General features: G+C 33.8%; 1 protein-coding gene across 1 annotated transcript in view; it reads left to right on the plus strand.

Annotated features, from left to right (window-relative positions):
- The first annotated feature begins 3,408 nt into the window (after positions 1-3,408).
- LOC123534397 (uncharacterized) overlaps positions 3,409-14,581 on the plus strand; it is a 43,458-nt gene continuing 32,285 nt past the window's right edge. The window contains exons 1-7 of the mRNA XM_045316628.2: positions 3,409-3,478; positions 4,188-4,254; positions 8,776-8,934; positions 9,223-9,342; positions 10,133-10,270; positions 10,959-11,069; positions 12,063-12,173. Coding sequence (XP_045172563.2) covers positions 4,188-4,254; positions 8,776-8,934; positions 9,223-9,342; positions 10,133-10,270; positions 10,959-11,069; positions 12,063-12,173 — 706 coding nt within the window. The 5' untranslated portion in view covers positions 3,409-3,478. The remainder of the gene's footprint in view (positions 3,479-4,187; positions 4,255-8,775; positions 8,935-9,222; positions 9,343-10,132; positions 10,271-10,958; positions 11,070-12,062; positions 12,174-14,581) is intronic.

Consider the following 14,581-nt stretch of genomic DNA (forward strand, 5'->3'; position numbering starts at 1 on the left):
GATAGCTTCGTCTAGGCAAACAGACACTAAATAGAAAAATGGCGCGAAAAAAATGGCATAATGGCGGATACGAATAGTCCTAAGTTTTCTCGCTGTGTAGATTTTCTTTGCAATTTTTTTTGGGGTAAAATCACATGACAGATCTATGCTTGACATGAAGATAGCATTTTGATCATGAAATAACACCATGACAAAATTGTTCATGGAAACTTAGATCATACACCACCAGTATAATTTGGGGTCACATTTTTCAGCTGATTTTGTAGTTTGTGTTTAACTGAAATTATTTTTCTTGCATCAAACATGATCCCCACTTTTCTTTTGACTTTTTATTCAGCACTGACAATATTATTCAAGAAAATGTAGTTTACAGACATTTAAAATGGGTCCTGATGTGTGCTGCGGCCATTGGAAATAGATCAATTTTATATAGAATAAAGAACAACACTTATTTAGTGTGTTATAACCTAAAGGATGACATTGGTAAAAATTGAAATCTGGCCAGATGATGGTGGATGTGGGCTAGTTTGATTAGAATTTGATAGAAAATGACAAATGTATTGCAAATTTGTTGAAAATGAGGATAAAACCCCAAAATATCACCTTTTCACTGTTTAGAATGTCTAACATCTAGTTTTCTGTTTACAAACCCTGAATTTTGTGCTCTCACGGCCGCGAAATCTGATGAAGGAAAAAAGCTAAAGTTGTAAAATTTCAAATCGCAGCAAAATTCCCTGCAAATGAAAGCACCAACTACTACACAGTTACTTACTCCACTTACACTGTAAAATATGAAACTAAGCTCAAATATATGTGCTGTCTGTACCGTTTGTTTTCCACTATTTTAATTTACCTGAGGCCCCTGTCAAAATTACAGCTCCACTTTAAGCTAGCTCAACGAAGGCATGTATTCTTCTCTGCAAGTCAAGTTACGTCATAATTGCAAGGTCAAGGCTACACATCTAATTTTAACTCAATGTCTGAAACTCAATCCTTGCCACTAAAACTTCAATTCTGGCAATTATTACTATACAAATATGCACTTCAATACGTAAATTGCCTCTTATTTGTAAATTCGACATTGGCCCATTCGACACTAACTTGACTCACAGATAAAAACTGTTTACTGCCTCCTCACCTCGTCCTAAACCATTTCTTTGAGAGACCGACATCCCTTATGCGGATAAATACTAGTAGTTCTATCCACAGTTTGAATAATAAGTCACGCCAGAAATACATCATCGCTGAATTCAGTATATTTATTTTTTTACATTATAATTATGTTCACTTTCTAAAGTATGAATAATACATCGTTAGGATTGCTTGTTTGTTAAATTTGCTCTATTTTTTTGCAATTTCAAAGAATATTGCACTTATGTAATTGGAAATAAAGGTATAAACGCCTTACCTTGAATGACATACATTACATGTATGCTTATATGTTCAGAAGATACGCCACATACACGTACACATGTTTGAGCACTCGTGTTCGTTTACATTCTGTTTACTAACAAACGGATGAAAACTGTCAAAATTATTTACTTTATTTGAATAATTTAAGTGATAAATTGGTTATAAGTAACGAAACTGATTCCAAACATATTTTATCGGTCCTTTCTGTATATCTGAAAATAATGCGTGTAAACTAAGGTGCAAACGGGTTACGAATGGACGGGTATATAGGTAAGAGGAGTGTTAAAAATACATAGACTGGCAATACAAATTTCTTCAAGTTATATGCAGTATAATAAAAATGGTACCATTGTAACTGATAATGTTTCAGCTACCAACTCATCGTCCAACTGTACTTTTTAAAATCGTAGAAGGTAACACAGTTTATCTTTAGAGCAAATATAAGCCAGGGATAAGTTGACGTTTCGCCGTCATGTTTGTATGAAATAGCAATTAAACTACAAATGAAATCACATTTTTTATTTGCAACAAAAAATTCACAACAATCTTGGAATGTAATTTTTTACATCCAAGCTACGTCTCCGGAAAGGTAAACATTAATAGGACAACAAAAGTAGAAATAAACAACGTTTTAAATTTTTTTAAAAGGGAGTGGGTGGGTGGCTTGGGGAGGGGGGGGGGAGGGTGAAGGAGAAAGTAGAACAAGGATGAATATTCAAAATAGAAAGTTTAATCCGACTCAAATATGACCTTTCAAATAAAGTCACGTCCCTGTTGATAAAATTTCGGAAGCAACAATAATGTTATCATTAGACCTGTTGTGCACTTGTGTATTACGCAGATACATTGGATGTGTCGGTAACATTTTAAATGACATTTCACTGGGAATAAGGCATTACATTTTCCATATTTTATCGCTTAAGTAGAGGATTCTAGGCATTTATTTTTATTAATATTTAACCAGTCATAACAAGTGAACTATTCATTTGCTCTAAGGGAAATTTATGCTTGCAATGAATTAAAATATGTTTAAAAAACACAGTCAATGGTCATTAGTCTCTTTTTCTCTACAACATAAATCCCATGTTGCCGGTTGGAAACCTTTTCTCAGTGTATTGCGTTTCATTCAGTCTCAACGGTTGTTCAAATCAGTCGTAATAAAAATTTACTTCAGATAATTGTTGCAGTGAACATCGCCTTGTCCACGGATCAAACTTGAGAGCCCTGGATTGATATATGGAATTCCAAAAAAGGGTTCCGTAAAAGGACGAATCGCTTTCATATAATATATATTGAATACATAAAAAGGGACATCGAATTTATATAGTAATGTTTTGCTATCATATAATTAAAAATTGGTTCCATATGAAGACAGAAGGGTTCAATATATTACATTTTGAATGCATATAAAGGGAAATCGAATCTATATAATAATGTTTTCCTATCATATAATGAAAAGTTGATTCCAAATAAAGACGAAACGGTTCCATATATTCCTTTCCCCAATTTATATAATGAGCGAATGAACCTATATATTCTTAAAACGAATGAGTCCATATAAGACAGCCACGGCGTTCCATATATGATACAAACCTTGTACATATTAATGTAATAGTTAATGTCTAAATTTATATAACAGTATATTTTATCATTACATTTATAGATACATATGTTAAAGTTTTCATTTCTTCTTTCTTTTCTAAAGCTCTGTAGATATACGGTGCAAAATCAGTTGACATACGTTCTATAAAACACTTTATCTTTGCATCGGAATATTTCCGCTGAAGAACTCATGCATATTTTCCGATACAAAGCTAATAACCTATAAATAGTAAACAACTGCAAGGCAATACATGTATACTGCTGCTAACCTGTGTATTTAATTTGTCTTTAAACCTGAACGACCTGCCTTCATCTGTTCGTGTATCGACAGATTTTACACCGTGTCCTAAAAATTATGTTTAACGAAGCTGAGCATTGTTGTTATTCGGATTATAAAAGTCTTAACACAGGTTACATGACTGATCAAAATACTGGCGGAATAACGACACACCTGTAAACAAAGGTAAAATTTATATAATATAAAAATAACGATAACACTATTGAACGTGTGTTATGGAATCTGCATTTAAGCGTGTGGTCAGGTTTTCACACAGGCCGGTATTGATTCACCTTTACTTCATGTAGGTAAATTAACAGCTGGTGTTAAAAAACTGTACCTTTTGATTGGTGGATAAAAAATTCCACAGGTTTTCGAATGAAACAGATACTATTATTATATTATTTTAAGGGATGTGCAAGTGCTCTAGCTGCAACTGTATTGTTAGACAGTATAAGCCGTTGCAAGACCTGAATCCCCTCAGTAGTGAAACTGCGGCAGAGTTCGACTACAAACCTGCCAACTCTGCCAATCTGATACGGAGTGATCTCCTGTAAACGATTTACAGTCAACTAGTCCTCAAATCAACTCGTCCCCATCATGGACAATTCGTATCACTTGACGATTTCAAAAATGGTCATTTCGTTCCCCACTTTCCGGCCCCTCCTTTTAGTCTTATATTTTCTCAAAGTTTCCTAGATTGACATTAACATTTTACTTTAAGGTAGTTCTGGATCGAACTTTTTCTACAATGTAGAATTTGGTGGAATAAAATGTATTGTCCGTGTGCTTTTTTGTGAGATATTTGACCATGACTAAAGTAAACCGGACATTTCACAATTTTATGACATTATTTTGAAATATTTTTAAAGATATTTCTTGTTATACATTTCAGATGAGTTTCACGACGAAACTTGGACTCTGTTCCATTTCACTTTCACTTGTGGTTTGTATAGTGAATTGTAAGTAATTGTTTAATCTATGCATACAGTTTTCATTCGTTTTTGATAGGTTTAAAAACTTGGGTTACTTTAAAATTAAGATTTATATCATTGGCAGAGATTTCATTATTTTTCAAACATTTCGAACTTTACAACGATGTAGACGTATATTTAACCTATTTTGCTAAGTGAAGGTTTGGGATATCGCGACATATATATGACAAGGATAATTGACCAAAGGTAACAAAAAGAAGGTCGGTATATCTTTGTCTTTGAAATGTCTGTCCTTTCAAATGTCTGGCCTTTCGAGAGCTAAGCAAGCAGAATATTTCCAAGGATAATGGCTTGTGACAGAAAGAACGTTGAAGCCCACAGGTACAGCAGTAGTTGTGGGGCTTGTTGAAAATCTAAGCAGGCAAGTAGTATGTACCCCTTAAACAAATGCCCAGAAATCATATTAGTTGTGTTTATTTGTCCGTGTACTAATTATTGGGCTTTAAGTGAACATGTAATTGTTAGATTGTAGAATCTCATCAGGAATCCAGATGCCCCCTTTTATTTCTACACACGATATTTGCTCCAACTTGTCGCGGTTCTACATTTGGGATTTGGAAAAAAAAGATGTTTCCTTCAGACATTTTTGGGCAGCCCCTTACTTAGCCCCAGAACGCGCGGAACTTTTCTTGTCTCGCCAACCCTAACGTACATGAGGGAATCACCCCCTCTCGTATTAGCCCCAGTGTGTGCCCCCCCCCCCCTCACACACACACCTCATCATTCGCCATAGTTCTGGATTCAGGCCTTTTCACTTATCTTCTTAAACAGAAATACATATAAATGTGAATTGATAATATTTATAATGTATAAGTACTTCACGCTATTTTGACATTTAAATTCTGAACTGCGTGCAGATAAGCATTCAAAGCTTGCGTGCAATAGGTCACCCACATGGGCTTAGTTTAATCAAACGTCTTTATAGAGAAGCTTGGTGTTTGTTCAAATCGGTTTTAAGGTAGTTCTGCACGTTAGGATCGGATTTTTTTCTACAATGTAGAATTTGATTAAACTCTGATTTTTCAAAACTTCGAAATATACTAAGAAATACAGCAAATAAAAAAGATAGGGTCGTGTGCTTGATTTTTTGCTAGATTGATTTGAAAAATTTCGACCTCACGCATTTTTTCATGAAGGGAGTCTACGGGAAAAACGCAGTTTACATAACATATTCGCGAATAGAAAGTTTTCTACAATGTAGATTTTTATGAAACTTCTCACAGTCGTAAATTAACATATGGCCTATAATATGGTTAAATAAAATGTATAGGTCCGTGTGCTTATTTTTTAGATATTTGGCTATGATTAAAGGGAACCACATATTTCAAGCTAATTTTAAGACATTATTTTGAATTATTTAGCGTGTAAGATGTTTTAATATCATATTTTAACTTTAGAAAGATAGTAACAGTGACATTTTAGTACATTTACTCACAGGCTGTCCTTAATTCACAAACTGATTTACGTTTCCGTACGCCAGATCCAGGCATTATTCTACGTTTTCCGAATAAATGACGTTCCGCCATCACTTCCGGTTTATCAAAAGTGCAGAACTACCTTAAGTCACAAACAATGTTCACCCGGGACCTCTCACACTTAAGGCTGACCACTGAAACCAGACCAGAAAGAAAAAAAAAACACTGTACATGCTATGCCCCACTATACAATAAGAGCCATGGTCATGAACTGGAAAATATACTCACCTATTTCAATCGTGCATTTCTCACCTCAAACGCGCAGTGCGGTAAATGTGTACATTGTACTATTCGTATCGCACAAGTAGTAATTTATCTTCCATCATGCACACATTACCTCAATATTTCTTATCACAGAGACACTCCGAATATTTTAATGCTTTCGTCAACTTTACAGAAAAAATCTTAGATGAAGTTGGTGCTTATTTCAATCAGTTTGCTTTTATAAATCAAGCTCGGTGTTTCAGGTACACGAGGGAGTCCAGCAAGTTACACATGCACTATACATTTAATCGTATAAAACAACGTTTCTAAACATAATCGTATCTATATCAATTATGACATAATATACATTTTATTCTGACATAGAATCTATCACATTAGTAAAATTTAAAAAAAAAATGAAGCCAAGGGAATCGAACACATTATGACGAACCAAAAGAAACACCGATTCGATGGAGTAGTTTGTGTATTATATGTGTATATCAGATAATAGATAAAGCGAAGAACTAACTCCAGACATATACTTTTTACTTCAAAACTCCATTGGACTTCATCAGAGTATAATAACAAAATAGTATGACGTCACAGGAAAGTACGACGTCAATGACGACGTCAAAAGACGTTACCCATTTTGGCGTAATATTCACATATAGTATAGGATCAAAAATAGATACTTATTCCCTGCAAAAATTGCAAAGCAAAAATAAAATTAATACAGGCAAAGAAAACTAACTAATATGCAAAAATACATTAGGAAGAATCTGTGTGAAAAAATGAAAGACTAAAATAATATTTTAGCATTCATGCCATGAGGCCAGGCTGTATTCAATGTATGAATCCAACAAGTCTCTATCAAGAGCCTAAACCAGTCATTTTTACCAAGTCGATTGACATGAAAGAAAAATCACTAACAGAGTGATTTTCAGAATTGAAATGTTCAGATACATTTGTAGGAGTATCAGGAAAATGTCTGGTATCAAATTTATGGCTGTTCATTCTTTGAGAACATTTCTGATGTGTTTGTCCCACATATTGTAACTTACACTTTTTGCATGTGATTAAATAGATAACATTTTCAGACATGCAGTTAAGATTTTGTTTAACATCGTAAGTTTTTAAAGTTTGAGAGCTTGTAAACTGTACAGATTCAGTGATAATAGCGCAATGAGAACACCGTGTTCTATTACATTTAAGAACACCACCATTTACATCCGAAGACATCAGGCTACTGTGAACCAAGATATCACTAAGATTTGTAGGTCGCTTGTAAGCAATAATTGGATGTTTCATCCGTATACGCTAATATTCCGCATGATGATGGGATTGAGGCTTGCCGTGAATATTTGAACAAAGCTCATTCATACTTGTCACATCAGTCAGTCAATGATATTTGCCAGCTTATTGAACTAGTCTTGACTAAAAACCATTTTCAGTTCAATAATGAAAATTATGTTCAAATTTTAGGTACTGCTATGGGTTCACGTATGGCTCCTACTTATGCTTCACTTTTTATGGGTAAACTGGAAAGCGATTTCCTAGCTAATACTACTGTTAAGCCATCGCTTTGGTTACGTTTCCTCGATGTCATTTTTTTATATGGGAACACAGTGAAGCAGACCTACTTAAATTTATTGACAGTTTAAACAATGTCCATCCCAATATAAAATTCACCCACAGTTATTCAAGAGATACAGCTACATTTCTTGATGTTAATATTGGTAGAACAGGAGATGGTAAATTTGATTTTTCTGTTCATGAAAGAGCAACCAATACACATCAATACATTGAATTTTCATCCTGTCACCCTCTTTCATGCAAGAAAGGGATCCCGTATAGCCAAGCTAAGCGATACAGGCGTCTCACTTCTAATGATGATTTGTTCACAAATGAGTTGGAGAAATTGCGAATGTATTTCCAAAATCGTAATTATCCAAGTCATATCCTTGATGATGCTTTAGCTAAAGCATCAGCATTGTCAACCGAAGAAGCCATGACCAATCACAGGCAGAACACAGATGATATTATCCCCTTTGTTTGCGTATACAACCCATCCCTACCAAACATTGGTCAGATCCTTAATAAATATTGGGGGCTTTTTGAACTATCTGAGAAAAGCAGTGTACGCAACCTGGTTAAATGCAAACCAATTATTGCTTACAAGCGACCTACAAATCTTAGTGATATCTTGGTTCACAGTAGCCTGATGTCTTCGGATGTAAATGGTGGTGTTCTTAAATGTAATAGAACACGGTGTTCTCATTGCGCTAATATCACTGAATCTGTACAGTTTACAAGCTCTCAAACTTTAAAAACTTACGATGTTAAACAAAATCTTAACTGCATGTCTGAAAATGTTATCTATTTAATCACATGTAAAAAGTGTAAGTTACAATATGTGGGACAAACACATCAGAAATGTTCTCAAAGAATGAACAGCCATAAATTTGATATCAGACATTTTCCTGATACTCCTACAAATGTATCTGAACATTTCAATTTTGAAAATCACTCTGTTAGTGATTTTTCTTTCATGCCAATCGACTTGGTAAAAAATGACTGGTTTAGGCTCTTGAAAGAGACTCGTTGGATTCATACATTGAATACAGCCTGGCCTCATGGCATGAATGCTAAAATATTATTTTAGTCTTTCATTTTTTCACACAGATTCTTCCTAATGTATTTTTGCATATTAGTTAGTTTTCCTTGCCTGTATTGATATTATATCAGATAATGTAAGTCGTGGATTGGAAGTCGTGGTATTCACATTACATTATATAATTATTTTTTCAAGGTGCAGGTTTACCATGGCCAGATTTCGAGAGTGGATGGTTGCCTATTATAAACGGCCTCGAACATGTTGCCCGACTTAACATTAACCATGGTTTAGGAGAAATTCCTGTTCTGGTTGATGTGTCGGTAAAGATCAAGGAAAATATATTTCCGGCCTCAGGTATATATATCTTACCGCTATAGAATGTCATTAAAAGAAACCGGATGCGTTTAAAACTAGTGTCGTTAAACAAAGAATTACATGATATGAAATAGTGTATATCTTTAAAATGTTATAAAACTTGCAACTATAGAATAGATCACAGTTTGGCGTTTTGCTTTTACGTGATAGTTCTGTATATCATACTGCTCATAAAATGCTTCTTTGCAGAGGTATCAGGCACAATTAACTTTTAAAGGTATTTTTGTTGTTCTTCCTAAATATCCATCCAGTATCTGCATTTCACAGGATTTCGACCTGATCACCCGAAAGAAAGATCTGGACCAGTTGTTTATATATATGATGACATGTATGTCAATGTATCAACGTCTCCGGTAGAAGATCCACTGTACAGAATATTTCCTAGAGGTAAGAGTATATTATTGAGCGTTACTACGTGCTTTGTCACCTATGTTAATATAATAATTAGGTTATTAGACATCCTTAGAAATTTCATTAAGGTCCGTTTTATACGAAGAACTTTGATCTGTACATTGCTCGTGCATGTTGGCCAACAATTTATGGTCCTTATAATGATAGAAAGTTCGACTGCACAAGAATTTACGCTCAATTAAGAAATCGTGATATCTTCGAGCATAACGTTACACCACTAAGCCATTAATTAAGTTAACTAAGATTCGAAAGAAACGTTCCGATTTGGTTTGGATGCTGGCATGTGCAGGTAGTTTGGTTTTCGTCTAGGAGTCGTATAGCACAAAATGAACTTTTTGACAAAATCTGCACACTTTCACATGCTGATAGGAAAATTTGTGAGAATGATTTTTTTATTATTTATTTCATATTATCGATGCATTATTTGAACATCAAAGTAAACTTTATCAGATATTTTCACAAAGAAAAATATCAAATATATTTTTCACTTGTGAGACCATTTCAAATGGGTAAAATTTATTTAAAACATAAAATAAAAAGAAAACATTGTATGCATTTACAATGTCATGTAAGATAAAATATATTTCACTTCTGAACATCATATAATGTATTTTACATTTTCTCTAAACATATCGCCCCCATTGTCAACTGAATGAGAGTTATCCTGACTATACATAACGTGTAAAGTATGGGAACAGTTTTTTTCACGTACATTTTGATTTTTAGAGACTGTTTTAGAATTTAAAATATGAATAAATATTTGCAGTACCATCGCGCTATAGCGGAGCAAAACCAAATATCCTGGGAGATGCAGTGGTGCGATTACGAGCTTGGAAACTGTCGTCACTTCCGACAGAGGACTTCAGGCAGTCAGGAATAATGTTAAAAGCGAATACTTCAAAAGGTATAGAGCAATAAGTTTAACCCTCACCCTGCTAAATCTCTATAATGAACTTGTCCTTCTTTCAGTTTGGACAGTATCTTTAACTGTAAAAAAGGGTGTTTACCAAAAAGGATACAGACTGAATGGCGAAAAGTGCAGTTCTTGATCAGACTGATGTGCAGGCTGATCATGATCTACACTGGTCGCAAAGGCAAAACCAATCGTGTCCGGCATCATAAGGGTTAAGATAATACACTATATAGACATTTTACATTTAGACATCTTAGGAACGGACCTTTATTGGGTATTTCTGTTGTTAGTAAGTAGAAATTACCCAATAAGCAGTACGGAATGAATATAATTTACCATTGCCTATTGTTCTCAATACCCAACAAATGCTCTCTCGTTTGCTCGTCCGTCCGTTTGTGCGTCTGTTAAACCAGATCCTGCGATAACTCATACAGTGTTCAAGCTAGGTTAATAAAACTTGTTAGGTAAATAGATGGCAATATGTAGATTATGCACGTACATGACTTGTGCTTGTAGGTCAAAGGTCAAGGTCACTTTTGCACAAACGATGTGTTTTATAGAATTCACAGCTTAGATTAAAACTGACTTTTCATAAAATATTTGTTTGTGTTTAACCCGATGAACTCTCGCTGTGTCTTTTGTTAAACTGTTGTTGTTTCTATGGTAATTCTTCTTACAGTTTCTGATTCTTACGCTGAAGTGAATCATAACCTTGGTGAAATGCCATGTCTCGTGGTTGTTCGAATGAAAATGCTCCAGGGCGGTCATGCGCTTATGGCTGATGGTGTTGGTAAGTCAGATTGTCGAGTTTTATCGATTCTCCTAAGAGTAACAGATGCGAATGCAAAAGTGACCGCAGTGTAACTTGAAGTTGACAACAAAATGCTACGAAAATATATTACTCGTACCTCCATTTACTTCTATATATTTTACTGTCTTGTCATACTTTTGATTTCAAAATGTTTATTTCTATGATAATAATTTGTATGTCTAACGTGACGTATTACAAGCTATTATAAAATGAATTTTGTATATTAAAAAAAGGTATTTTCCAGTTGTTTTGTGAGAATTTTATCATGTATAAAATCATCCCAAAGTACATTGCTAAAGGTTTAGACAGATTAACCTTATAAATATAATATATGCGTATGACATCATGTGTTTTATGTATCAATTGTATCATCGCGTGTTCTGTATATTACAAATGTAACGTCAGATATTTAATATATCAAATGTAATATCAAATGTTTCACATGTCAGATGTAACATCACGTGTTTCAAATGTCAAATGGAACTTCACGTGTTTTATATATATCAAATGTAACATCACGTGTTTCACATGTCAAATGTAACATCACGTGTTTTATGTATCAAATATAACAGAAGCTATTTTATATATCAAATGCAACAGTAACATCACGTGTTTCACATGCCAAATATAACATCACGAGTTTTACATGTCAGATGTTACATCACGTGTTTTACATGTCAGATGTAACATCACGTATTTCACATGTCAGATGTTACATCACGTGTTTTATATATCTAATGTAACATCAGCTGTTTTATATGTCTGTAAGAGGAGAGGAAAAATGTGCAGCCCCTCGACCTTCTGCTTGCAAGTCAGATACTCTACCAACTGAGCTATTCGGACAATCGAAATCATAGAATAATTATATACATTATATACACACTGCTACATATCAAATGTAACATCACTTGTTTCACATGTTAAATACCGGTATAACGACAAGTGTTTTATATCAAATATGTTGTGTTGCAGGCTCCTGTATGCAGGTATTTGCCGATGTACCAGACAAAACGAATGCCTATCTTGTATATGGTTACAGCGATACCACATTCAGATTGTGGGTGGACTCTTCAGTTTATGGAGGTAAGGTCCCCGTATCATAACGAGATATTACTTTAAAAAGTACATTTGTTTGCACAAAAATCTTTCAAATCTTTGCATCATTTTAATTTTGTATTTTTACTGATATCAACTGTCCTGTTTCAAAAAGATTATATAAATACGTGTGATATGAAAAAAACCCACACAGACATGGTTGTTATTACACGAATACAGTAAGTCGACCAAGTACATTTATAGTGGTAATTTCTGTCTTAACATTAATACGATATGGCTTGCACAGCATTTAATATCTGTTTTGGCTAAACATATAACAAAGATCCCCAGTAGTTGATATTGACATCTGATCAGTATACACTTACTGAAAGACTTGCTGTTGACAATTTTCTCCTAAGCTTTACATGCTATCAGAAATACATTTTCAAATATTTGTTTCAAGTTTTTACTGTACAGCCTGGTGTACATTTGTTGAAAATGAACCTGTCATGATTATAATGTACACATAACTTTCCTAGAAACGATATGTTGCATGACCATATAACACAAACTAATTACCGGCTAATTATGAAAGTTCACTTGCCCATCATCGATGTGAGTTCGAGCCTCACACGGGGCGTTGAATTCTTCATGTGAGGAAGCCATCCTGCTGGCTTACGGAAGGTCGGTGGTTCTACCCAGGTGCCCGCTCGTGATGAAATAATGCACGGAGGGGCACCTGGGGTCTTCCTCCACCATTAAAGCTGGAAAGTCGCCATATGACCTATCATATGTCGGTGCGACGTTAAATCCAAAAAAAAAAAAAAAAATAATAATAGTAATAATTATGAAAGTCGTAATGTAAGTAATATTTCATTATATACATATGAATTACCTGTCTCAGATATCATTCTATACATAGAGCGTGACGTCACACATTCCGTCTAACTTCTATACTAGGAACTGATAACTAGCCGATTTTGGATAATTGTACATACACTAAAACATAGTCCCGCGGAGGACGGTAAATGTTCAGAATCTACTTATTTTTTGCATGTTATTACAAGAAATATGCGTAATTATGATTACTTAAACTTTTTTAAACCGTTATCGTTCTCTGACTCGTGTCATAGAATTATTTTTTGACAAAAAGGAAAATCTACTTTCACTTTCCTATACTATATAACTATAGTATTGCAACGCAATTATGGTATATTCAATTTTGATCTGGAGACTTAGATACCATAAGATCAATGTCCTAAACGTCTAAATGATGCACAAATAGAGTGCTTAAGTCATGTCATCAAGAAGGAATACTGTGTGGCCTGATATACCAGCTGGCACCCCATGTCAATGTACATGTATATCATAATTCATATTCTGTTCAAAGTGTTAATAATCAAACACTTACTCAAAGTTTACATATTGCAGTTCTGATAGTCTAGTCCTTCCCTTGGTGCACCACTGACAGACAAAAGAGAGAATAATTTCTCTGCTATTACTAACTGGAAATGCTAAAAAGTACTTGTTGTTAACGTATGAATCATGGACAATGTAATACTGACAGAATTTCAGTTTTCAACATCACTATCATGAGTGAAAAACAACCACCTTTGTAAATTCCAGTTTTATTTGTACATATATTAAAGTTCATACACATTATTTTGCAGTCTATTTTTTTTATTAATTAACAGGCCTTTTAAACATGGGGAACATATCAAACAAATACACTTAAGGTAAACATATAAAATCCTAAGCACAGACAACTTCAATACAATATAATTATTAATGGAAGTATTTGCTGATCAATAGTTAAAAAGGGCTAAGTCATGAATACTGACTGGCAAGCCATTCAATAAGTGGGATATAACATGACTTTAGACATTAATATTAACTATTATTCTCAAATATTAGACATGTCACAAAACACAAACTATGGACCAGATATTTATGTAAGAAATCATGCAATATTACTAATGATTATTAATATTATTACTGGTACACACATTAAAACATTTTATCAAATCAGTAAGAGGTAAAAGGGTAATACACTCATAACTTAAATGAAAATATTAACTAAAATGTTAACAATGTGTATATATATACAGTCAATAAAAGATGTTTAAAATGTTTCTAGATTCTGTTCAATGTTTTAATTTGATAGTATTTCACACAAAAATTCTATTTCCCAGGCTAGTTGTAAAATATTTGGTTCATTCTTCTCTCAGAAAGTAGGTTTAATTTCCAATATTTGACCAAAGATTCTCTCCATCTTTTTTACATCTTCCAACCAAAACTTTTAGTAAATATTATGTCAACCATACCATTTAAAACACAAAGCAATATGTTTAAATCAAGTCCCTTTCTTCTGAAATGGATTTTATTCATAATTTATTCAGATACAAAAATAAGAATGTCACTTAGTTTCAAAAGATTCCATTATTTCTATCACGTCA

The sequence above is a fragment of the Mercenaria mercenaria genome, chromosome 12 (assembly GCF_021730395.1).
Source record: "Mercenaria mercenaria strain notata chromosome 12, MADL_Memer_1, whole genome shotgun sequence".
NCBI classification, from domain to species: domain Eukaryota; kingdom Metazoa; phylum Mollusca; class Bivalvia; order Venerida; family Veneridae; genus Mercenaria; species Mercenaria mercenaria.